Source organism: Struthio camelus, chromosome 17 (assembly GCF_040807025.1).
Source record: "Struthio camelus isolate bStrCam1 chromosome 17, bStrCam1.hap1, whole genome shotgun sequence".
Taxonomy (NCBI): domain Eukaryota; kingdom Metazoa; phylum Chordata; class Aves; order Struthioniformes; family Struthionidae; genus Struthio; species Struthio camelus.
Window position 1 is genome coordinate 5,703,454 of NC_090958.1, and position 25,244 is coordinate 5,728,697.

Sequence of the window (25,244 nt, forward strand, 5' to 3'; positions counted from 1 at the left end):
ATAAAAATGCTATCTCTAGATACAGTTCACTGCAGACTGTGTTGGTGTTTATGAGAAATACCAGCTTACAGTATTGTATTCAAACCGATTGCACTGGTTGTCTGCTGTAAGATAGTAACTACCTAGAAGTATTACAATAAGTTAGGAAAAATACATTTTCAGTCTCACGAAGAGATATTGTCACTTCTGAACAATGGAATTCAACAAATACTGTTGTTTAGACTTTGGTACATGAGCTGTTATTGCAAAACTCATTTGAAGCATCTGACTGTTTGAGAAGGTCCAAGGGTGCACAAATTTCATTACTTTTTACATTTTTCTCAAATTTAATGGGCAGGTCTTTCTACAAGACTATTTAATGTGTGAAATGCAACTTTTCAGCCACATTTTGTATCTAAATCCCAATATATCACTGTTCTTTTTGAAACTGAGGACATTTTGAGTTTGCTGTCTGCATTTTCAGGTATGAGAACGCAACCAGTAAACCTGAAAGCACTAAAAGGCAAATAAGAACGTCAAGAAATGTGACTCAGGAGGAATATTCAAATTTAAAAGTTTAATGTGCTCAGAAAGAAAAGAGGGAGAAAGGGCTTTTCCAGGGCTCTTACAGTAGGCCAAATTCTGTGACCATGTGCATACATTGCACCCACAACTCATGCAACAGTCCCTCAGTGAACAAGGAGTTGCACTGCTTGTGAATGGATGAAAATTGATCAGAAAAATCAGTGTTTGGATGAGAAGTGCAGAAAACAGCTTACTGTTCACAAAGCCAGTACACAAATCCCTAGATCCTGTGAAAGGCCTCTTCTATGAACATCCAGACAAATTTAGCCAATGCTGAATAGTTAACCACACCCAGAATATGCCGAAGCCTGAAGTTTTCAAACAAAACGTGTGCCTAAGTATGCATGCAGAGCTCAGCTGAGTTTGTGCTTGGCTCTTGAGTGCTTTACGCATGCTTAGGTGTACCTATATTTGAATATTTGCACCCTCTTACTTATCCCAGTGTCTGAACTGTCATTCCACATCTGCTCTTTAAGTGAGGTGGATAGGTCCGTCCTTAACTTTTTCATTTTGTGGCAGATAAGTCTTTCTAGGCAAAAGAGAGATCTGCTGCTAGAGGAAGTGCAGGGTATAAAGTCTCAAAAGGGACTCAGAGCCAGTGGTGTTGTGAATGCCTTATGGAGAGAAGCTGTAGAAATGCATTTGAATTTTTTTGATGCCATCCTGTTGAGCGCTGTGGGATTTATAGTAGGTAAAACCACTCATGGGCATAGTTGTAGTTCCAGTGAATTCATATGAGGGTCTTTCAGATCAATGTGCACCACTACTTTTGAAAGTGCCCTTCAGTGCCCTGCAATGACAACTGGGCTGCTTAATGATGCCCTGCTCCTTTAGTGCCCTGTTTGTTTTGCATTCAAGCACTACAGTCTGCAGCAGTAAAACAATTGCACTTACTGTCATTGCAGTTAGGCAAAATCTAGGGCAGTGTCATGCTGGTCAGAAAATAGAGCTCTAAAGAAAGAAGTGTGTAACTTTTAGTGAGGTGGGAATTGAAAAAAAGGAAGAACGGAACCATTAATTAAACCAAATTTTTGGAAACATCTCTGATATCAAGACACTGTAGTATGAATATATTGTACTGTCAAATACAATAGATAAATATAAATATAGAATGAAACCATATAACAAAAGGATCTTCTAAGAAGTCAAAAAGGAGAAAAACAATTGAAAGTGTAACATGAAACTGAATCACACTGCTTAGATGGTGAATAATTTAAAAAAAAAAAGTGAACGAGGTAATCTGACAGAAAACTGCTCTATTGAAGAAATTTCAGCCATCTGCACAACTGAGACTGATGTTGAGAAAGAGGGTGTAACAAATTTACTCTCCACCTTCCAGCTAAATCTTCCAGGAGTGGCTAGTTTGTGGGGGCTTTAGAGCATAGGCTGTTTAGATCCGAAACTCAAACCCCTCTGGATGCAGCAGGAATGGAGGGAAGCAGCTGGCTTCTGTGTGAGAGAACAGCAAGCCCAGGTCAGCAAGAGGAGTGAATGGGACCTTTCCTGTGTCGTCCTCCTCTCCTGCTGGCAGGAAGGTGTTAGAAGCTGGGGTCCTAGTGAGGAGAGGAATCTCCCTTTCCAAGCCTTTCTCCGCTGTTAGGGGAGAGGTAACTTCCTCTGCATCTTATGTAGGGGGAGGGTGTGCGTACGTGTGCATAACTGGGCATATTGGTGGAGCAGCATGTGCATAGGATTTCCAAAACCTACCTTTACAGAAATCTGTGCATTTTCTTTAACCTACTCATAAACACAGTTCGTATATGTGAAATCTAGGTCCTCCCTCCTTTTTCTGGAGTTCTGATTCCTTCAGATCAAAACCTTCCCAAACTGGACTGCTCAGTCCATACCCTATGTCCTCTTCTCCGCGGGATTTTTTCCTATCTCCTTTCCACCTAGACAGAAAAATGAACCCTGCCACTCCATTAGTCAGTAAAACCCACTTAACCCTTTCCCAGAAGGACCAGCCCCTAGATAAACACTTGCAAGCCTTTACCCCTTGTCTCCCTTTTGCTGCAGCCCTTTGCCTTTTATTAAATAGCTACCTGTCTTGGATTTTTTTTTAACTGTATGAACAGCATTTCCCCTTCCCAGAGACCTGTGCGTCAATGCAAGAGCTCCCTAGCCCTTTAATACAAGGCAGTCACCCATACAAGAAAGAAGGTGGAGAGGATACAGGGATTCACACTGGTGGAAACAAAGGCAGGTGATGGGTGCTGAAGCTGTGCCTGCTGTGTGCTCTTGCCCACCTGCCTTGAGCACAGTGGCTTGAGCAACGTATTTGTCCTCCGAAAGCCTTAGCCTGCATAACACGATAAATAATGCCTTAGAGCAATGTGACCTATGGCGGGCAGTAAGCGATGACATTGTCAGACATACGCAACTGTTGAAACAAGCAGACTGTAATCATCGTGCTGTACCCACGGAAGGACATTTGGCAAATGAGATTCCATTTTCACATTGGTTTGTGCCGAGCATGTAAATTTCCAGCGGGACAAGCAGCATTAGGGCGGTGTAATTGATTGTCTGCATTATAATAAACAAGCTGTGACAGGTGATCATCCATCATATTCTTGCTGCATGTTCCAGCACCACTGAGCGCGAGAGAGAGCTGGAACATGAAAGAGGAAAATGAAAAGTCAGATTCGTACAGAAACCGAGAAGAGGGAGTAGTGAAAAAACAAGAGGGGGTCATGGTGGAAGGGAGAGGGGACCACAGCCGTGAGAAAAAAACACAGATGGAAAAGGCTAATTAATTTCTGTGATTCGTTAGAGATTTTACTGATTGAAAAGGTCCTTTTTGCTGGCACAGCTGGAGGATTTGCTGCACAGTGGCTGATACTTGGAGCTAGGCATGCTAAGAAAAAAATGTGGAAAAGGGGAAAGCATGAAGGAGGAGCTGTGATTAGAGCAGAAGCAATTACTAAAACGTGCATACGTGTGTGAGAAAATGAGGACTCACAGCTTGCCTTCTCGTTCAGGCTTAGACACTTCAGTCCATGGCCGAATGGTCGAAAACAGTATCAGGTTTTTATGATCACACTAAAGAGAATGCCCTCCCTAATGCTTCTAATGTTCTAAAAGCCTGCGGTTGACAGCGATGCTATTTCGGAATTGAAGCGGTCTGAAGGAAGCCTCTTTCCCAAGGAAGGAGGACGTGGTCTGGAACAGTTCAGCTCTTTTGTTTCCCGAACCAGCAGAGACTATTTGCCTTGTGAGGAGGGAGGAAATTATTGGTCTCTGGAGAGGACTGTGAAGACATGCTGAAAAAAGTGGAGAAATGCTCTGTTTGAATAGATTGGCTAATGGTATTTTCCTGAATTTTCACATGAGCACCTTGTGTAAGCTAGAGGATGGGGCTTCTTCACCCTCCGTAATGAAGATGACTAGGGAACCCAGTTTCCTTTGTCTTGCTTGTTGTCTCTGCAGTATGAGTGATCAGATCTTTATTTGCCAAATTTGTGAATTTTTTTGTGAAATTTTAGGTCACTCAGACTTGCTCATGGAGTTTTATGCCATTATTTGACAAGCAGATTCTGAGCTGTGGACACAAACCGTGATTGCTATGGCATTGTTTGTATTTGCTGTTTGATCAAATGCTCAGGTATTTCTGGTCCAGGCTTTTGCCCACACGGATTTGAAATTTACTCTTCACAAATATGGTTGTCACCAGAATTTGCAGTACAAATGCTCATGCAAAAAGTATGTGGACACAGCTGATGCAAATTCATCTGAACTGGAAAGAAGAATTAATCAAATGTGGTGGAAATTCTTCACATTAGTGTTGTGAAATATATGAGAAAGTGATATCAGAATCTTTAAGGTTTAAGTCAGTTTTAATTTGATCAAATAGCTGTAGAAACAAGTTTCATACTGTGACTTGAGCTTTAAAATTAAGTTTCTTTCCAGGAGGTAAAAATAATGCCATCCGTTTTGTGTAATGACTGACTTTGGTGACACTTCTGTTACTGGGACTTTTCTTCCTGGATGTTGCATTTCGGTCCGATCTGACTTGCAAGAGATCAGAGAAGCAGTGGCCATTTGTTCCGTGAATCTTTTAATAGGAATGTGATTTAGGCATCCAAGTTCTCTGTGTAGTGGAGGGGAAGGCACAATGTATACTACTAGTTTCTGAAACCGGGAACAAATCCTTTCTTAAGAAGTAGAAAGGAGGGTGGGAGAGGAAAAGCTTTGCAGTGAAGCAGGAGACGTTCTGGGCAGAGACTTTCTGAACCCTAGACAGCGTCTACCTTCTTCTTGGCGCTTTGTCTCCACAAGCGGTTCTCATTCCATGCCAACAAAATGGGACAGAACAAGCTTTAACCTCAGCATTTTGTTGTATACGGGCTTTATTTTCTGACAGTTATTTTGCAATTCGAGGAGAAGACGGGCAGGGGTGCAGCTGGAGACAAAGTCGGGGGGAGAAATCTCTAAGGAGGCTTCATCTGCTAGGGGAAATGGGAGATGGTCGGGACTGGGAAGCTGCAAAGAGTGCTATGATGCATGGTGTTTGACTGTAAGTAACTGCTGCTGGCACAGCAGGGGTTTATTTTGGCCCAGACCTGCCCTGGGAACAGCGGAGAAGCTAACGCTCTTGGAATTCTCTCCCGTTACGATTCACTCAGCAACTTGGCTTCAAAAGACTATTTAAAAAAAAGAGGAGGAAATGTATCCAAATATCGAAGCCAAGGTTTGTATGTGAAACTGTGAGGAGGAGATTAAAGACCCAACAACCCTGATCTCTGACTAGAAAATTGAAGGGGGGCTGGAAGGGAGAGCTTGTGTACAGATGGAGGGAGATGAACATTTTGGGGCAGTAGCTTATGTTCCCAGGCGCTGGCCGAGCCCTGCGTGCAATACGCTCGTCATCTCTGGAAAGGGAGAAACCTCTTTCCCTGAGTGAACGCAGAAAATTTGCAGGATTTGCAGGGAGAGGAAAGGACTGAGGGGCTGCAGGGAAGGAAGCAGCGAAACCTTTTTGTTGTTTGTGTGTTTCTGAGCATGCAGGTTTTTGTTGTTTTCGTTAGCGCCGCTGCTGTTTCCCCAGGGCTGCCCGTTGCTTCCCTTTCCAGAGGCTCTGGTGTCCTTGGGTCTTAGTGTTCCTCCCGCGTGTAGGAGGTGGACCACGATGTACTGAGACAGCAATGAATATAGCTATGGCCTGAGCAAAGCAAACTGTAGGATAAAAGACACCGGCAGCATAATGATTAAGCTGGTTCAGGTTAAAACATCAAGATTCAGGAATATTTTTATACAGTTTTTGAACTGGTCCAAAACGGTTTAGTCAGTTCACATGGGACACGGTTTAGCCCATGTGAAAGGAACGTGAAATATCATTTTCAATATAGGTCTTATTTCTTGTACTGTATATTTTTAGCATAGAGGATGAAATATATAACTTATAAGAAATAGCTGTTTCAGCACATAACCAACTAATTGACAAACCTGTGGCAAACGCTTCACGTTGTCTACAAGCCAAACTGGATAAATTTTGTCATAATGGTTTGTGAAAGCACATCTATGAAAATTACTGTAAACAGTATTATTTGCAGTTCCAGATTTTCATGCAAATATGGTCTTTTTTCTCTTTTTTTCTTTCCTTTGTCCCAAACCAGATCTTCCATTAAGCTGGCCACAACGATATTTTTCTCCTTATTTTTTTTTTGTATAAACAAGACTGAACACAGACTAGAAATTCTCTGCAGCTTTAAGATAGACAGTTTTTCACTTGACCTTTATGAAAAGTCAATTTGTGCTTTGTTTCTTTAACATGAAATCTAAAATGCCCTCCAGTCACTTCCTCACAGTATTCATTTTTGACCATAAGTGAAGCAATTCCGCGTTTGCTCTTTTCAGGAACTACTAATGCTCAGGAGACGTGGGATTCATTTCTGTTTTTTGTTTATGCCAGAGAGTTCAGGTTGCAGAGATCTGGTGTCACCACCATAATGTCACCCACTTTGCCGTTAACTGTGTACTGTAAAATGTCAAAGCAAGCTCAGTTGGAGATAAGGAATGATAACTACAGATTGAGCAGGCACCGAAACCCCGGAGTTCTGATTTTGCATCCGTTGCTGACAAAAACAAGTTAGGTGGAGCTGCTTAGGTCAAAAGTGGCATGTCGGTTTGGGCAACTCCCAGTTTGGGGATCCCCCTCCAAGACAAGATGGGCCTGAATTTTCCGAACAGGAAATCCCTGCACTTCCAGGTGGTGGGTCACAGGAGCTACTGCGGGCCTGCAGAACTCCTTCGCTCGACGGGACACCTTCCCAGGATACCAGGAGTGTGAGCAGCGTCCTCTGAATTAATTTGCTGTGTTTCACCAAGCCTCAGGAGACGTGTTTCATGGCTGTAAGATCAGTTAGGTATTCAAGCTCTGGATATTCAGTTGGAGATTCATACCCAGCTATTCTTTGTGTCTTTAAAAAACTCTTTCTGAGTAAATATGTCTGTCCACCGGTGACTTATATTCCTGTGATTTAGAAAACCATTTTAAAAGAGCGCTGCCCTACTCGTCTCACTGGGGTGGGCACTCCTGCACCATGCAAGTGCTGCCCAGCTGGGACCTCGGCCTGAAGGCGCACGTCCTTTGACCCTGTTCCTCGCACCGCACCCAGAGCGCGTATTTTTGGACACAAGCATGCATGCCTGCTCATGCCAGCTGTTGCTTAAGCATTCGCATGAAACTCAGGGTTTCCAAAGAAGATGCTGCAGCCTACAAAGGCTGGTAAAGAATTGCAGAGTCCTGTCCGTGTGAGGTATTCAGCCCGTTCCTCGGTTAAAGTTAAATACAGCTATGCTTGTAGCCTGTGGGACTGGGTTGAAAACCATGTTAAGGGTTGATCGTACCTATAGCACTTCTTTGCTGATTGAAACAGTGTTTGTGATTGATACGTTTCTTGGATGCCACAGAAAGATGGAAGGGTCTGCAGAACTATGTAGATTCAACATTATATTGTAGAGGGTTTTTTTTTTTTTTTTGCATAAACATAATTTAATCAAGGATTGCATTTTGGGAAATTCAAACATTATATAAAATCCCCTGTTTGCCTAGTGGTTTAAAAATAAAAATAACATGAAAAATCAACTATACAGAAAAAATTGATTTTTCTCTTCTTTTCAAACTTTCTCATCTGTGATAGTCAATAAAATTCTGCTTGTAAGGTATTTTATGTATTTTGTGACGATATGAGGCATTTAAATTAGGACCTCAAAATGCTTTATGAACACAGATGTGTTATATCTTCTAAGAGGCAGTGGAGGAAAGTGAGTGTTATTGCTCTGGAAGTCTGCAATATAGTTGGAAGTAGAAAAAAACCTAGGCCTCTGGATCCTATGAACCCTTTTCTTTAACCACAAGATCTTCCTTTCACATCTGTGACTAAAAAAAAGAAGTGATTTTTCCTCATTGTAATGAGATGTAGTAATTAGAATATGGAAACAATCTGTGGCCTCTGAAGCTGTACAGATGTCACGACTGCATTTTATAGTCACTTGGGGCTTTGTGGTTAACTGGAGATAGAATTCAAACTGTCCTACTCCAAAAGCGAAAGACTTAGCTTTTAGGCTAAAAAAAGAATCTGCACTGGCTCTTTGCTATAAAAGACTTACAATGTTCATATATGATAAGATATGATTCTGACCACTTGAAACAATGGCATGTAATTTATGTGTACATATGAAGGAGACAGCTTGAAGAGTTTCTGGATAACGTTAACTGTTTTTTTAGTAGCTCTTGATGTCTGATTTAATAATCATTGAATTAATTTAATGCAGCTTTGTGTGTGAAATGATATGGCTCTGTGTTATATAATTTCTTTCCTTTGTACAAAGATTAGTTGTCCTGGTTTGCCAATGAGACCTTGTAAAGCATGAGTGTATTGCTCAAGCAACTGTTTGTTTTTTTCTTTTCTTTCTGCTTTGGTTCCTGTTTTTAGCCATCTGCTAGACATTACTCCTTGCCTTTTGTGCCTGCAGAACTTCCCAAGCCATTGCAAACTGTGCTGTCTTCCAACTTCACCTACCCGTGGTGCCAGGGAATAATATACAGAGGGGTTAAAATGTACCTTCATTTACAGATCTTCAAACATACTTTTGTATTTGATCATAATGATCCCATCTAAAGATTTTCTGGACCTGGAAGCCAATAGATTTTAAATGTCATTGGAAATGATTTGGCTATATGTTGATGATGGTGGGATGTGCACCAGGAAGACATTATACTCCTGAAGGTTTTTTAAAAAGAAGCAAACACTGAAAGACTGCCTGTGCTACCAGTTCTAGAGAGGAGGGTGAGTTAATTGCATTTTATCAGACTGGGAAATGGACCCAGTCTCTTTCCCTGTCCTTTTCCACTTAGAAATGTCTACTGACCTACCTACCCTTGGGGTGTACTTCTGTTGCTGTAGCTATCCCGACATAGCTTACCATATGGTTATGCTTATTCCAGTAAAAAAAACATTTGCCTAGGGAGTATACTATTATAGCAGTATGTCTATGCCATATATTTCCTTGAGTATACAAGGTCTTTAAGTGCTGAAAGCTATTAAGAAGGAAACAGTGGTGGCCAGCAAAGAAAAATAAGAAAGAAAAATTCTGTTACACTACTATGTTGGGCTTTGCCTAAGATAAGAGTACCTAGAGTATTACTTCCCTGTCTTAAAAGGACCATGTGTGTGTGTCATCTTTGCATTGTCCCCCCCCCGCACCCCCCAATTTATTATTTGGATGTTATCTGAGGGTTTCAGCCATTTATCCGCATTTTGAGCGGTCCAGCAGCCTGATCAGAGCAATGGCTACTGCCGCAAGCAAGCTGTAAAGAAGATTTGACGCATCCCGAATGCATTGAACTCAATGTGCGTATGTTACAGAGCACACAAACACCTATTTCTGCCCAGAATTTCCCAGAAGGTAGTAAGACTTCCCAGTAAGGCCTTTTTAAACTCAGAAGAACTTTGCTGATGCCCAGAGGCTGCAGCCACAGTAAAAAACAAGTTTTGTTGTTCATAGTTGGATAAAGAAGCAGTCCTGTGTTTCTGCATCGTTAGGTGAGAAGGCAGTTCTGTTTAGCTGGAACCAGTAGCTAAAAGGAAGGGGCTTTTTAAGTGCTTTGGTTTTCATTTTGTTATATCTTTCTCTGGACTTGTCACCTGTGGGCCAGCAGGTTTGCAGCATCCATGTCCAGCCCTTGAGGATTTTAAGGCACTGGACCATTAAACCTAGCACTAAAGCAAGAGTCAGTGCTATCCATCTTGGATCTCTGTAACTAAAGGAAGAGAAAAGAAAGGAAACCACTTTTCTGCCATTTTCCTGTTTTATCTGTGAAGTAGCAGCTGTTTTTCAAACTGTTCCTGAAGTCTGGAGCAGGATGAATCCTCAGAGGGGATTAGTGTGCAGAACACAGGTGAGGTGGCCAGGGTTGAATGAAAAATATGATTTGTCATCTGGTTTTGCAGTTTATGAGGCTACCTTTTTTATGTGCGTTTTTATAAAATATCAAGATGTTTATTGTCAGCTGTTATTTAACTGTATAAGTGCTACTCATTCATACAGTTCAGCAAAGGCCAGCTATACTTCTTAAAATAGCCAGACATATTCTAGCTCTAAAGACTTCATTATTTCTAACTACAAAATAAATTTTGATTACTTCCTGTATCTCTAGTGCGTCTTCTTAGTCATTTTAGTCTGACTCACTTTCCTCTTTATGGAGAGGTTTCAGGCAGTAGCAACAGAACAGCTATCACGAAAAGCTAGGTATCATTTGTACATAAAGGCCTGAAGTGTTTCTATTGTTAAAAGGGAAATTCCTCCATCTGCAAACCTTCAAGTGAGAATGCATGAGGAGAAAGAGGACATCACATTATGCTTTTCTGCACATGCTTTACTTATGACAAGAATATTGCAAATAAAATACACCAGTCAGCAGTTAATACTTCAGCAAAACCACTTCCATCTAAGACCACTGTATGAATCCCCTGGTTTCTTCAGCTTCAGTAAGGGAAGGCTTTGGGAATCGGCCGTTTCCCAACAGAGCCCCCTCGGAAGAGAAATCTTCGTGTCTGTCGGGTCATGCAGTGCTCAAACCTCCACATTCAGGGACAGTTCTGTCCCTGAAGAATCTCCTCCAAATCTGAAGTGCCTTCTGTTTGCCATTGTTCATAGAAGTGTGCCACCTTTTTATAGAGAGAGTTTTCCTATCCACTTGTATTAGAGAAAAGGAATGGCTAACCAGCAAAGGGGAAACCGTGGATCCTCTGTTCATGGAGGGTAGACAGTTTTGTGGCCTTTTATCAAACCAAACTGACATAATTTTCAGAACAATAGCTTTCTGTTTTTAGCAGCTATAATCATCACCAGGAAAAGATGTGAAGAAGAGAGCCTCACTGCACCCTCTTGAAACTGTTTCTTTTCCAAGGAGCCATAGAAAAACCAAAGTTACTCTTATTTTGAAAGAAGATTATTTCTCTTTTGTCCGTCTCTTTTCTGTAAGAGAAGACATATACCCATTCACAGTCCTCTGTATCAGCAAAGACAATGAGATTCCATAACCTTTATAAAATATCCTAACTTTCATAGCTTATCATTTCGGAGACTCTTCATTAACAGGTTATTTGATATTAATTGCCTATTATGGCTGACAAACATTTTATAAGCAAGTTTATTTTTCTGCTAAAGTTAAATCACTGGCACGTTTGCAGAGACCACTAAGTATTAGAGCTAATGCCTGTGTGGCCAGTACTATGGAGAATATTCTGATATTGAGTTACAGTAGAGAGAAGTAATTTGAGGATATTTATGAACAAGAATTGCTGTTATTGATCAGGCAAGGCAAAGATGGGCTGTGTGGTGGCAGGTTGCAAAGTGGCAAGGAGGTGACAGTGACCTGGAGGCCATCTCTCAATACAAAGTGGGGACAGTCCAGGTGGCATGGGCTGGCAGCATGTCAGGTAATTGCAGATTGATTGGCCTCTGAGTCTGGGAGAATCCTTAGAGGGAAGGTATTTTCGTTTAAAGAAAGCTGTTGGTAATAAGCAGAACTGGGTTTTGATGGGGTTCATACAGATAGAACAGAAGTCAAATTAGATTCTAATTGGCATACACAAGATGGGAAGAGAAGCAGAAAGCCCAGAGCAGCAATGGCTATGTTCAGCTGAGAGGCTCAGCAAGCAGTGCTTACGCAGCCAGTCTCCATTAAGATCCTATCCATAATGCATGAGGTTTGGAAACCCAGGGGACTATCCAACGAAAGGAGAAGAATCCTCCAAACCACCCTTCAGAAAGTGATGGGTACGCTGTCCCAGAAGGGGCCCGTCTAGAGAGCACTTTTAGTAAGTAATGGTTCACTTTGGCAGCAGAGGTGATAGAGCACTAATGGACTACAGGCCAAGTGCTGGCTTCCCTTCCATTGCACTCAAATTCTCTGCTATTCAAGGATCACTGCAGAGAAACAAGGTGTTTTTATTCATGAAGATTACTGTTATTTTATTCTGAGCAGACTGCAGGAGGTAATCCATGCCTAAAATTTTCTTTTTGGCTGGGAATACCAATGTCCTCACCATTACTTAGTTAAACTCTCAAACTTTTAACCATTAACTCTTTACTATTCTTGTGCCAGTATAAAAAACGTAGGCATCTATTTCAAATAATTCCACACTTTAGAGGAATTCAGATCAGGAAGCTTGATTCAAACCATTGAAATACTCTGCAGGACAGAGTGGCTAGTCTGAAAACATGGATATGCGTTGCACCGTTCTCACTTTTCTTAACGTCTCTGTAATTTGCTCCGCACGCATTTGTGCCTTTTCAGCTGAAATTATGGGCCGTACCTGCCCTTAATCACTGCGTCCCTTCTTCTCATTTCTGATTTATAGAGCTTACAATATTAGTGAGTGTTGCAGTTATGTTTCTTCCCTACATCAGAAAAAAATCATACATTCAGCATCTCTTAAGTTTGATTTCAGCCAGAATGCAGTATTGAAAAAGCAGAATTATTAACTGAAATATCTCTTATTAGAGTTATTTGGGCTAGGTGCAACATGCAGGGATTGGAACGGTTGAATGAATAGGTCTTGAAACAGATAAGTTTTTTTCTCAACTCTCCACATTTTATCTTATCTGGGGACTTTACACTGCACAGGAACACAGACCTGTGCCTGGCCTTCTGGGTCTTCACAAGAACCGTGTCAAATAACCTGTTCCATCAAAGAGAAGAGGAAGGGTTTGTCAATTCATACATGTTCAGTTTATTTACAGCAAACTGCAAAACTCTGGAGAACGTGAAGCCTTGTATCCCAGACTCCACAAAGTTTCCAACTACCTTAACGCTTTGGCAGGCAACTAAGGGAACAGCTCAAACAGCAGGAGATCAAAGTTGCAGCCCCTTGAACAGCTTCAGCTCCACTGAAATCAAATTACTGTGTCAGCGAGGTGTAGTAGTGAATTTGTTACTCAAGCCTGAGATGTGTCAATTCCTTCCTGTTTCCCAATACAGCCTCCTGCAAACTGCATGGGATTCGATCAGACTGGTAAGATTTGTAGAGAAGATCTTCATGGTCTCAGACTGCTGGAGTTTGTTCCAGGGTGAGACAATCAGAAGACATCTTAGTGTTCAGATTATTAGTGGATATTTAAATTCAATAACTTGCTTTTAAAAAAACGAGAGAGGGTTTGCAAATGGTGTGGTCCTTTTTCTGAAACAAAGAAAAAAATAAATCTTCATTTATCCAGCTTCTAGAGAGGACCTGATATTAATCTTCAGATAGGTACGAGGTTGATGTAAAGAGGAAGGGACTCCTTTTTTCTGCAATTCATGGTGGATAGAACATCAATCTTCAGTTGGGCAAGGAAGCTCCAGACAAGATTTTAGGAAACCCTTTCTAAAGGTAAGGGTAATGAAGCACTGAAGCAGATTTCTTAGGAAAGTTAGAGGATATTGGAAGAATTTGAACAGAGCAGGGAAGTGAACTAGGTGACCATTGAGGCTCTTCCAGGCTAGGATTCCATGATTTTAGGTAGGTTATACCTTTGGGCAAAGTCCTGGACTTGTGGTGGTGGTACATAATTTGTTCTGCACCAACTTTGCCCATCTACTGTAGGGAGAGTGGGAGAAGGCATGGAAAGTTTATTCTTGTGCATCGTTCTTGCTTATTCTTGCATATCTGTCTATTTAATTGCTCTCACTCCAAGCTGGAATCTAAAGCCCAATGCAGGGAGATTAAGAAGGCTGAAATCTAGAAAGGGCTATTTCTAAATTGCTCAGATTACAAAATTGGCTTGTTCACATTTTGTTGCGTTCTTCCGGACAGATCCTATGAAGCCAAGGTAGGTGCTGAGCAAGACGTTCTCAGCCTTTGTGCCAATACATGGGAGTCTGGCAATACTCTTCAGTGGACCCCCATCCCCGCAAATGTGTTAGCTTGCCAGAATATGCCAGCTAGTTCACTTGCGTTCTACATGGCGCTTGTTGAGTGAACTTAATACATAAAATAACAGTGCACTTAATTGTACTTCCTTTTAGGTTGGTACTGTTTATTTCCTTAGGCAAGGCTGACAGTGTCGCAGACCCTGGGAGCTGAACAACATGTGACCTGTGGACCAGTTTGGCCCATAGAAATGATTATCTCTTTCTACCTATTTACATACTGATAGAGTCCCACATGACAGTTTGTTTGTCTGGGGGGCGGTTTAATAGTTTTTTACCACAAGGGAGCTTAGTATTTTACGGGAAAAGCTCCTCAGCTCTGGTAGCAGCAGTTCTACCTCCCTAATGACTTTCTCAGCTGTGTTGTGCACTTTTGCAGAGGTTGTGTTACTTCCACTTAACAGCTAGAAGAACAGAAGGTCACCTTGTAGGGGCAGCCATTGCAGTCAGCGGACACTAGCCTGCCAGATGACATTAATATTAGGAATATTAATAACATTCCTAAACCATACTCTTAACTGAATACATGCCTTTCTTATAAAAGCCAGGCAACCCAGGGATCAACAGTAAGATCATTTTCAAAACCATCTCAGATACTTCTGAGAAGCTCACTAAAAACTGATGTCTTTCAGAATCATTAGCAGACCTGCCGTCAAATTATGCTTGCTTTCTTCAAGCCCAAAACATTTTCTAGACTTTCCTAGAAGAGCATCAGAAATACTGAGGAAAGGTGGCTTCTGGCAGTAGCTGTTAAGGAGCTGAAAAAACAATTTTAATCTTAGCAGATTCCTTAAAATAATTTATTTTTCATTATCTTTCAGTAATGCTTCATGTCATCCTCAAAATTGTGTGTGTGTCAGGCCTGGATTTTGCTTTGCTCTGAACTGAATGTGTTAGGTCTATCTTTCGTTATCATAATCTGTCTCTAGACATCTCGTTATGGCACTCAGGTTTATAGCTACCTGAAGTTTTACTGTTGTTGTTGATTGTTGTAGCTGCTGGTGACCATTTTTTCAATGCGAGGTAACAACTTTTACTTTCACCATCTCTGCATACTGTCATTTGGAAAGGGACCACCTAGGAGGAACAGCTGTGAATTTTAAGTGACTAGAAGGTGTTAATTGCTTCTCTTTGAGCTTTCTCTTCCTTCTTTTAACCATCAGGTTATCTCTACATTTTGCCGCAGAAACTGAGAGAACGTTGTTAACAGACTTGGGTTCAGATGTCTTGGTCTAAAGTTGTCTTTTTTTTGGAATTACTGATACTGACCTGACAAACTCTGAGGATGGCTTTCAGAGTCTTCAAAGTGCATATCAGGAAGGTTTCAATGCAAGGTGAGCTGCTGTGAGATGAAAGGTCAGTCCTTGCACAGTCATGTCAGTGGATTCCCAGACCCCTGTGCAGGAACCTCCAGAGGAATTGGTCTTGCTGTTGGAAATGGCAGTGCTACAGAGGGTCATGAAGGACAGCAGAAATAGAAACAGACTATTCTAAAACAGACTCATCTGCGTGAATAAAGGAACCTTTGATGACTCCAAACATGATTTTGCAGAAAACCTAATCTTCAGCTTGCTTTGAAAGTAGGCAGGTACTTGTCAGCAGTCATTGCTGAGGCAAGGAGACTACTGCTAAGATGGATAAACTTCTCAGCTGCGTCAACTGTGATGATGGAAGAGCAGAAGGGCTAGCTGTAAGGTTGAAAAAGACCTTTGTATTTTAGATGCAGATAGCGAGACTGAAGTTATTGCATAATGCTACAAAATTGTTGAGAGTATCCTTCCTTTTATATGCACTAATTGTACAGTTATTATGGGAAAAGAGCCATGAATGAGGGACTAAGAGGGTTCTGTTATCACCAGGAATCTTATTTGTTGTTGGCAACATTTTTTTTTGTAGGCCTGCATAAGCGCATCTTTCAATTTGACCTCTCATTGCTACTCCTGGGATTAATTGGTCTTCTACATTCTGTTGGCTTGGTCATCATCTGCCTTTCACATTTCTCTCTTTAAAATTATAACCTTTGGTGATTTAGTCCAAAGGATCTTCAAAGTCTTGGCTATTATCCTGTCAAATGTATTATTTTCCTGGTAAAAGTTTGATGGTATAAGATGCCTGCTGTGACATCAAATTTGAGACTGGCAATGAATAGTTTAAACTGTTCACTCTCTCAAGCTGCTAGACCGTGGCTGTCTATCTGGCCAGTTGAAAGATACAGAACCTCTGAAGCATGATTTGGAAGGCCCAGGTAGATGTTCAGAGAACTTGCAGAATGCATAAATGCAGCCTACCTAGAAGTGTTTCAATGTGTCAAGAATTTCTTTTAAATGCTACCATTATTTTTATATAACAATAATAGTAAATGCGTTTCATTTTTGTAGGACCTAAAGAAAATAGTATGTTTGCTCTGAAGCCTGAGAGCCAGCAGAGGGAGTGAAAGTTAACTCCCAAAGCATCTTGGGCAATGCTGAACTGAGACACCGAGTAAAAGGCTAGTTCACAAACAAATTGCACATCATGTTCCTTTCAAATCCCATTAGAAATGAAGACTAAATAATCAGTCTGCCAAACAGAAAAATACGATAGTGGAACAAAAAAATATTTTAATTCCATGCTTCTAAATGGATATTAGTAACAATAACATTAAATAAAATGAAACCGTAAAAAGTACTCAGCAATGGCTTATTCATAGCCAGCATATAGAACCTGGTGAGACTTTTGGTGTGTCCTCTCCATTGCAGATGCTAGCGTGAGGGAAGTGAAAAATCTATGTGTCGCCCTTGCCTTGTTCAGACTGTTATTGTGTTTATTTCTGCAATATTACTCTCTCTCTCTCTCTCAATAACTTATGGGTTTCAAGCACTGTTTTGCTCAGTCACAGTGAAAGATGTTTAATGAATCTTCATTAATATACATGAAATGCTGTTACTGTTATCCGCTGAGGAGGTAACTGTGGCTTTTCCATCTCAGGTCTCAGCACAGCAGCTATGTGTGTGAAAGAGAGAGACAGAGGGGAAGGGAAAGGGGAAGGGGAAGTAGAAAATAGAGCTGTTCTGTGCACATACGTAGACAGCATTAAAAAATTAAATAATACCTTTTTTTTTCTTGTAGAATGTATATTACACATCCGGAAGACACCAAAACAAAGGCTCTTGTCACGCAGAGTGAGAGGGAGAGAGGGCTCTGAAGTTTAGGTGGAAGAGGTAAGTGTCAGCTAAGTAAAATTAGCAAAGTTTGGCTGATTTTTAACATTTAGATTTCAATGGCATATAAAAGCTAATTGTACTAAGGCCATATTGTTCTCTGTAACATATAAACATATAGTAAATAATGAATAATTGGTGCTTTTTTCCAAAATGATAGATTTAAAGGGCTATCAGCTAGCTTTTCATCAGCTTAGTGTATGTCATGTTGATGTCATGATAGCTTCTTACTCAAAATTTCGTGCTATAGAAAAATCAAATGTTTTCTAAAGACATGAAACTGTGGCAGCCGTGCTTTTTTTGCTCTGTGTTTGCATGGCACACACCACACTATAGAAGCCAATGAGTGATGTTCCTACATATTTGTATATCAGTAAAGATAATGAAGGAATAACAAAATAATGGGATGTAGACATGTATTATTAATCCTGTAAGTAATTACAGTTCATCAACTGCTTGGGCATTTCTAGGCCTTCCCTTATGCTAATAAATGGGAAAAAAATCGCTATCAAAATAAATCCTACTGTTTCCATCTCTCAAAACAGGAAGATGGGTACCCCAGAAGGTTCGCTTTGAAGTTATAGCCATATGTTAAAGACAAACTATCCACTGAAATGAAAAGATCTTTTTCAGTGGAACAGAGTCAGGAATACTGACTTCTTCTGGAAAAGCTGGTATTCTTTTTCATTTACACTCGTCTGATCTTGCCCAGTGCTTCCTCCCTATAAAATGTATGCATTGCAGCCTGTGTACCAGTTCCAGTGTAAGAAAGACTTTTATGAAGTAGAGGAAACACATATCAAAATCAACACAAAAGATGAAATATCTGGAGGTTTACTTCATGAAGACAAACCAAAAGAGTTTTTTAAGTACAGTTTGGAAGAGAAATATAAGACAGAAATGTTTCAGAAGGTCACAGACGCTGTGAGGTTGCAAAATAAAACCCAGAACACGCAGCATAAAACCCTAAGGAAAAACTCTAGGGAAAAACCATTAAAGATGATACAAAGGAGTATAATTTAGTGAGGTAAAATGAGATGATGAAATTTGTTCTTGCCTGTGAGTCAGCGTACAGAGGAGTAAATTTCTAAGAAATATGATAGAAGTACAGTCACTGACTGAGACTGAATAACGTTCTTAGAATATGCTAATTGCTGCACTGACCAGGATTTGGGCTGGATAGTCTTTTCCATCTTTAATTTTTGTAATTTTATGGATTTGTTCTCTATTTGAGTACATAGCAGATAGTATTTTGTATTCCTGCGGTCCCTTGCAGCAAATATTTTTAAATAGCTTTCATTAAAACTTAAAATTCCCCTTTGAGATGAATAAGTACTCTCCTTCTTACATACAAATTGGTAGGGAGATGAGTGTGAGATATACTTCCGTGTAGACGGGCCTTTGTAAGATCTGTGCACCACTTAGAGTCGCTGCAGCCAGAAAAAAAAAAGTGAAACACATGATCTATGCAGCTAAATAGCCCAGCCTGAATTGTGTATATGAATAGCCCACAAAGGCCTGTCAGCTGATCAAGAATTATCCAGTGAAGAAGTGTGCAAATTACTGTGATTAAAAATACGTTCAAGAATCTGACATACAACATGTGAAGAAAATGAAATTAATTGGATACTTATGCTGAGCTGTAGAAGATACTCGTTCAGATATAGATGACAGGGAAGACTCTTTACCTGGTGACACCTCATCAGTATGGCTTGGTCCTCTTTTTGTATACTCCAGCTAAAATCCAGAGTAGTGTACTAAAGAATACTGATTTAATACAGAAGTACAGATTATCAGAATCTGAATCAATGTTTGAAAAGAATCAAAGGCTCTTTTGTCTGCTTTGACACCTGATACACTGCAGCAAAGGTTTCCACTTCCAGTGAATAAAACTGCCGTAGGCCTTGTTTCTTACTTCAAATATCCAGGGAAGTAAATCTCTCCAATTCTTCCAAACTGCGTCGATATGTATTATCGGGAGGAATGTCTAGCAGAATGGATATAATGTGAAAAATCTACAAGGCTGAAAATAAAAACTAAACACCCCTCTGATCTGCACACATAATCCCATGGTGCAGCTGACCCAGAATTGTAATGCAAATATTGTAGTTCAATCAGGCTATTTTAAGACAGGATAGGAATGAGGCTTCTACTTTCCCCAGAAGGAATGTACATCATTGCCTCTTCTTTAATTTCCTTTTGATTAAAAAAATATTAGACTGTCTGAAGAGTATGTGGTATCTTTTCTGTGTGTTGAGGGAAAGGGAAAATCAAAAGGAATGAGAAATACAGGTGAACTTGTCAGTTCAGGTTCACTGGGAAAAGCTTAGAACTTTTTGTTCGGTGCCTTTTATAAGATTTAGTTTGGCTGATTAGGAAGCTCAGTTTTTTTCCTTCTCTCTCTCTAAAATTCTGAAATGCACCACAGATTCTGGATAAAGCACAGCGGCAGGGAACAAGGAGATACAAGTTAAGTTTCTGGGTATTTCTTCCTTCTCCAGTTGTTTAAGGTTTATTTATGTAGCCATTAGTTCAGTGGTAAGTGAGGTGCCTGTTTTTGATACCTGAAGTTCACTGAGGCTGAGCTTTATTGGTGCCTCACTTATTGCAGCCAACCAAAATAACTAGTGGCAAAAACTACATTTTTGAACTTCAATTATTTTTTCAGGTTTGCAAGATATTTCCAAAAGGTCTTAGAAAATTTCCAAATAGTTCACTACATTTTCAATATTTAACTGATTGTGATGGCAATTTTCCATGTACTCTTGTCTGCTTTTGAGCCAAATATGTTAGCTTATTGTGGTTGACGTGGTTTTTGACCAGTCATCAGGACCTTTGAATGGCTAAACCTATCCAGTCCCTGGAGACTTAGCAGAAACCGTTTTTAATCTTTTGCACGTTCTCTAAAAAGTGATTGGGACATGTCATTTGCAGAAAGCATCCTCTAAATAACTATCCGGAGTTTGATGGGGACAGTGGCTTTTCCTGACAGCTTCATGAAGACACCAGAGAATAGAATAATTTTTTACCAAAAATAGTGAACAGTTGCCTTCCTGTAAAGAAGACAATATCAAAGAAGTTTGAGGAGAGAGAGCTGCTGAAGCAGAGAGAGCTGTAGGCTTTATCAGGGACCTTCTTAAGCAGCTGAATGTTGAATTAGTTGAAGCTCTTTAATTTCTATTTTTATATGTAGTTTTACTATCCTACAGCTAGTGTAGCTGTAGAATGGTAAAGGGAGTGAATATGGTGCTGATATAATAATTTTACATGAAGATTTGGATATGCCAGGTTGCAGAAATTCAGGCTCTGCATCTATGAATATACTCATACACACAGGTAAGATCATATATACAATTTTTGTTAATCCCTGACTTTAGAGCGCCTTATTTTTTTGTTGATTCATTTTCTTCTCTTTGGTGTATAATATTATATAACAGTTTGTATTACTTTCTGTGTGTTGATCTATCACTCCCACGCTTCTCTCCTAAAGCCAAAGTCGGTTGCATTACACATAAAACTTGAAAATGTGAAATTTTAAACTGGTCATGGATTTCAGAAACTAATCTCCCCTCCCAAAGATGAGCATTCCGTAAGATGCAAACTATAGAAATTTTCAAGGATGTTCAACTTTTGTAATAATAATTAGAGGATGGAGGAAAAGCTTTGTGCAGTCTGTGTGTTGATCCATTAGACAGAAGGGAATAAAATCTTTGTTTCCTGAAGTTTAGGTTTGCCTGGATACTGCAGTGCTATGCGCCCTAGAACTGTTTGGCTAAACAGACAATTTATGTCCAACTGACAACATCATCAGTGAGATGGTGCTGGTAGTTCCAAACAAATGGCCATAAAACTGTGCCTTCCTCCCACTGTGTGTGTGGTTTTTTTAAGACTCTTCCTTTGTTTGGTTTTTATCATTTTTTTAGCTTTTTTTAGCTTCTTTCACTTTTCTCCTTTTTGAAATACATTAGTTACTATAGTAACTATGCTGTGAATGGTATGAGAAGAGCTTAGTGCACCCTAGCAGTGAAGTATAAAGCCACTTTATTTAATAGTTTGAAATTTATATCATGATTTTGAAAATATAGCAGTTTTTGTGGTGGTTTCCATGACCACCTATGTGGTACAAGTGTGTATATATATACATATAGAGAGAGAGAGAGAGAGCACTCTTAGATCATCACTGGTAATTATCTTCTTCTGCCAACATCTAAAGCACAGTAACAGCCCTGCCTGAAATTTGTCTGCTCCCCAGACAAAGTGTTCTGAAATATGCGTCCAGGTGCTTCACCAGCATCATTTTTCACCTTCTGAACATGTTTAGTTGTTATGGAAAACACAGACATAACACTGTAGGCATAACACTATATTATAGTTAATTTGGCTTAATCTTACTAAACAGAGTGTTGATGAGGGACTGTATTTGGACCAGCTACTACTGGCAGTTTATTAAATACTTTGTATTACTGTATTACACCTGACTAGTATAAAAGCTATAGTGTTTGTGCTGTGATCCTATTATCTCCTACGCTACCTTGGTCTGAGTCAGTATTTTCACAGGTGAATGCCAAACACTGCAGAAAGCAACGCTAGAGTAGAAAGTATTACTGAAGCCAGTTTGGACCTGTAGCTTCAGCACAGCTTCAGGAGACACTGGCGTGCAGGGTATGTTACTGTGAGGTATCACACACCTGACAACTTCTCTTCTTCCTATCATAAGAGACCTTTTTTTCTTTTTTGCAGAGGGAACATATTTAAGCACAGCCCTGTATGAATTAATACTTCAGTAATTGTGTTCTACCTAAATTCTCCCTGGAGTTTTGAATGAAAGTATTACCATTCATTACTTCCTGTCCTAAACACAGTGCTGCCAACTCTCGTAATTTTATTGAGTCTCAGGATAGTTGTTGTATCTTCTAAAAATTCAAACTCCTAAAGTGTGAAGAGGTGAAATCTGTTTTGTTATATAAAGAGTAGACGTCTAGTTTTCTCACCTGAGAGAAAAGCTTGAACTAGAAACTCATTGTAGTCTTTAGGCTAAGAATAAAGTAATTTAAAAGATTTTTAAAAGTAAAGAATTTAAAAGTAGTCTCTGATTTAAGCAAATATCTTTTTGAGTTCCTCCCTCATAAATGTTTGATGTTTGGACTTGACAATAAAGTATTATTTGTCCATTTTTGCTGCCACATTGTCCTCCGGGCCTTGAGTATCTCTCTCACTGGTAGACTGTTCTCTATATTTCCTCACACAAGAGCAAAGTCTAAACTAGAAATCCATTCTAAAATTTTTTGAGATCCTTGGATGAAAGCTGTGGAAAAATACACGGGCTCTTAAATATACATTAACATATAAAGGCACTAACTGAAACACAGGAAGTTCCATCTGAATATGAGGAAAAACTTCCTTACCGTTGGGGTGACAGAGCACTGGAACAGGCTGCCTAGAGCGGTTGTGGAGTCTCCTTCTCTGGAGATATTCAAAACCTGCCTGGATGCGATCCTGTGCAACATGCTGTAGATGACCTTACTTGAGGAGGGTGGGTGGACTAGATGATCTCCAGAGGTCCCTTCCAACCTCAGCCATTCTGTGATTCTGTGATTCTGTGAAATCAAAAAAGAAATTCTTAAAACCATATTCCGATGAACTGAAAGTCTGATTAAATCTCTCTGCGACTAGTATTTCTCCTTGGCAGGCTCTCGATGAGCTTGCTAATTCATACCTTATTTAAACTCTATGAACTGCTTCATAGATGCCTGGTTCTCTTGACAGGGTAGGCCTGAGGTCTTAGGAGGATTTTATAACATCTGTATATGGTCTGTAGTTAACTCTGCACATTTCATTTTTGTCACTGTCCCATAGGTTCTTAGGGTACAGTGTGTAAAAGACAATAGTTAGAAGAGAAAAATGGTTATGTTCTGCCAAGGTATAGAGAGGAAAAGGAAAAAAAGTGTATGTATCCATGCATACATGTATACATATATGTGTGCGCATGTGGTTGCTGTTAAATGCCTTCTCAAGGGCGTGTGGTGGCAGGGAGCATCTGCCACACTGAAGTACGCATGGCTGGAGCTCACCGGGTGATCCCCATTCTGGGCCTCCCATTCAGCCCGCTGGAGCACATGGCCTAATTTTAAGGTTGATGTTCATACAAGTATAGCAGGACTTGAATAGTACAAGTGGGTACAATGCTGATATAAGGCGATATAATATGGCTATAATGCTTATGTCTCTAAAGCTAGGTTAGAAAACTTAGGGCCAGTTATCTATGTCAAAATGACCTTCCACAGAAATTTTGTGTGTTCTCAGTCTCCTGTAACTAACTTATCCTTCTTCTGTGCTATTTCTTCTGTTTTTTCAGAGAACATGGATATTGTATCTGCCAAATCTACCAGGCAAATTGTAGGGTAGAATTTAAAGATTCAAAAAAGTCTTGGACTATTCCATGGATAAAGAGAATTAACAGAGTTATAATGTTAAAGAATAGAATAATATATCGGTTTATTTCTTAAGAAAAAATGTAAACTCTCTTGCTTCAGGACAGAGGCCAAACTTTGACCACTGGTCAGGAAAAAGCTGTGAGCAGGTAATTTCACAACTACCTACTTTCTACGGTTTTTTCTTGTCTCTTTCCTTTTAAATGCCTGGAACTGACCAGTGACATAACATGACTAACAATCTCAGCTCAGCTCAGCTCAGCTCATCTCATCTCCTGTAACATTAGCGGCGTACTGCATTTCATAACATAGCATAGCAGATGCAGGCTTGTATTTTTTCCATGCAAAGCAAGTTGTTTAAAGAATTCCTCACGGTGAGGTAGACGGATGTTTATTTCAGCAGCATGAACTGTTGGATTCCTGTAACTTAGAGCCTAGGGAAGGAAGAAGTAATGGGAGAGAAACCGAAATGTTTCTACACAACTCTCTGGGTATGAAGCCCAGTAACCCTGTTGTATTTCAGCCAAGTTACAGGGAAACTTGGAGGCTTGCTTGAAGCAGGCCTAGGAGGAACTTGCATTGTTCACATTATTGCTGGCATTCTCTGCTTTCTGGACAACAGCCAACAGGAAATTCCTGGGACAAATCTTTCCACTGTTTTTTTTTATTATTTTTTTTTTATATTTAGAAAGAAATGAAAGAGAGTGAAACTAAGTCTTATAGAACAAAGAAGCCAATATTAACCCCAAATCACTGATATGTAAAGTTTTGGGCTTCCTTTGTGGTTTCATTCTTTCCTCTGAAGGATTTATGACCTCACACTCCTTATTTCTGTGACATCAGATGGTGTTGCTATGGGCACCATTTAATTGTCAAAAACAAAAGCGTTTTGAAGAGTTCCTCAGCAGCACAGAACACAGAGTAAAGAGTATAAGGAAACTATTTTTTATCTAAATGATAAATCTGCTTTATTAGGACCATGATTTTTCAAGGTATAGGTCAGCTCAGTCCTGCTAAAAGCATGAATAAATCTGCAGAAACATCAATTGCTGCACCTGTTAATCTGGGGCTGAATTCATACCTACCTTCAGAATCTTGAGAATTTCCTTTCTTACCTTTCCCCTCCAAATGACTGATAGTTTCGAAATCTTTGAACATATTAGAATAAAAAGCAAACTGCTCATCTTAGCTGTACAGGAGCAAAAGCCTGATAAGTAACAGGAGGTTTGCATTGCCTTAATTGAGGTTATTTTAATTTGGCAGTGTACAGTATTGAATGCAAGTCGTGCAGAAAGAACTGTTGAAGATTCATATTTTGCTTCCATAATGCCTCCAAAATCAGAGGTCATGAGAGATTTGGTAGTTCATGTTATTAAATACAGAGGTCTGTAGTTACTACTGAGGTATCAGGGTGAGACCTGCTGTCCTTAGCTGGAATGACAGAATACCCACCCGTGGGCATTTTAAACTGCTAAAAGCTATTAACATGTAGCAAGACTAGGGGTTATATGTTCATAAAAATAGCAAGTGTGTATGATATGTGTATGTGCATACTAATAAGATACTGAGAAGTCTTACAAGCAAATCTGTATGCATATCTGCATACAGAGTTTATCATATAGTAACAAGGGG

The 25,244-nt window shown here is 39.9% G+C and overlaps 1 protein-coding gene across 6 annotated transcripts in view; it reads left to right on the top strand.

Moving 5' to 3' along the window:
* SPRING1 (SREBF pathway regulator in golgi 1) overlaps positions 1-25,244 on the top strand; it is a 107,358-nt gene that overhangs the window by 52,354 nt on the left and 29,760 nt on the right. For 5 of the 6 annotated variants that reach the window (XR_011135115.1, XR_011135117.1, XR_011135116.1 and 2 more), the window contains exon 5: positions 17,090-17,181. Coding sequence is in view for 2 of the 6 variants with exons in the window: in XM_068911233.1 (XP_068767334.1) it covers positions 17,090-17,146 (57 nt within the window). In the remaining 4 variants the exon portion in view is untranslated. Of the gene's footprint in view, positions 1-17,089; positions 17,182-17,726; positions 19,720-25,244 lie in introns of those variants that run through there. The other variant, XM_068911232.1, reaches the window with a different exon arrangement.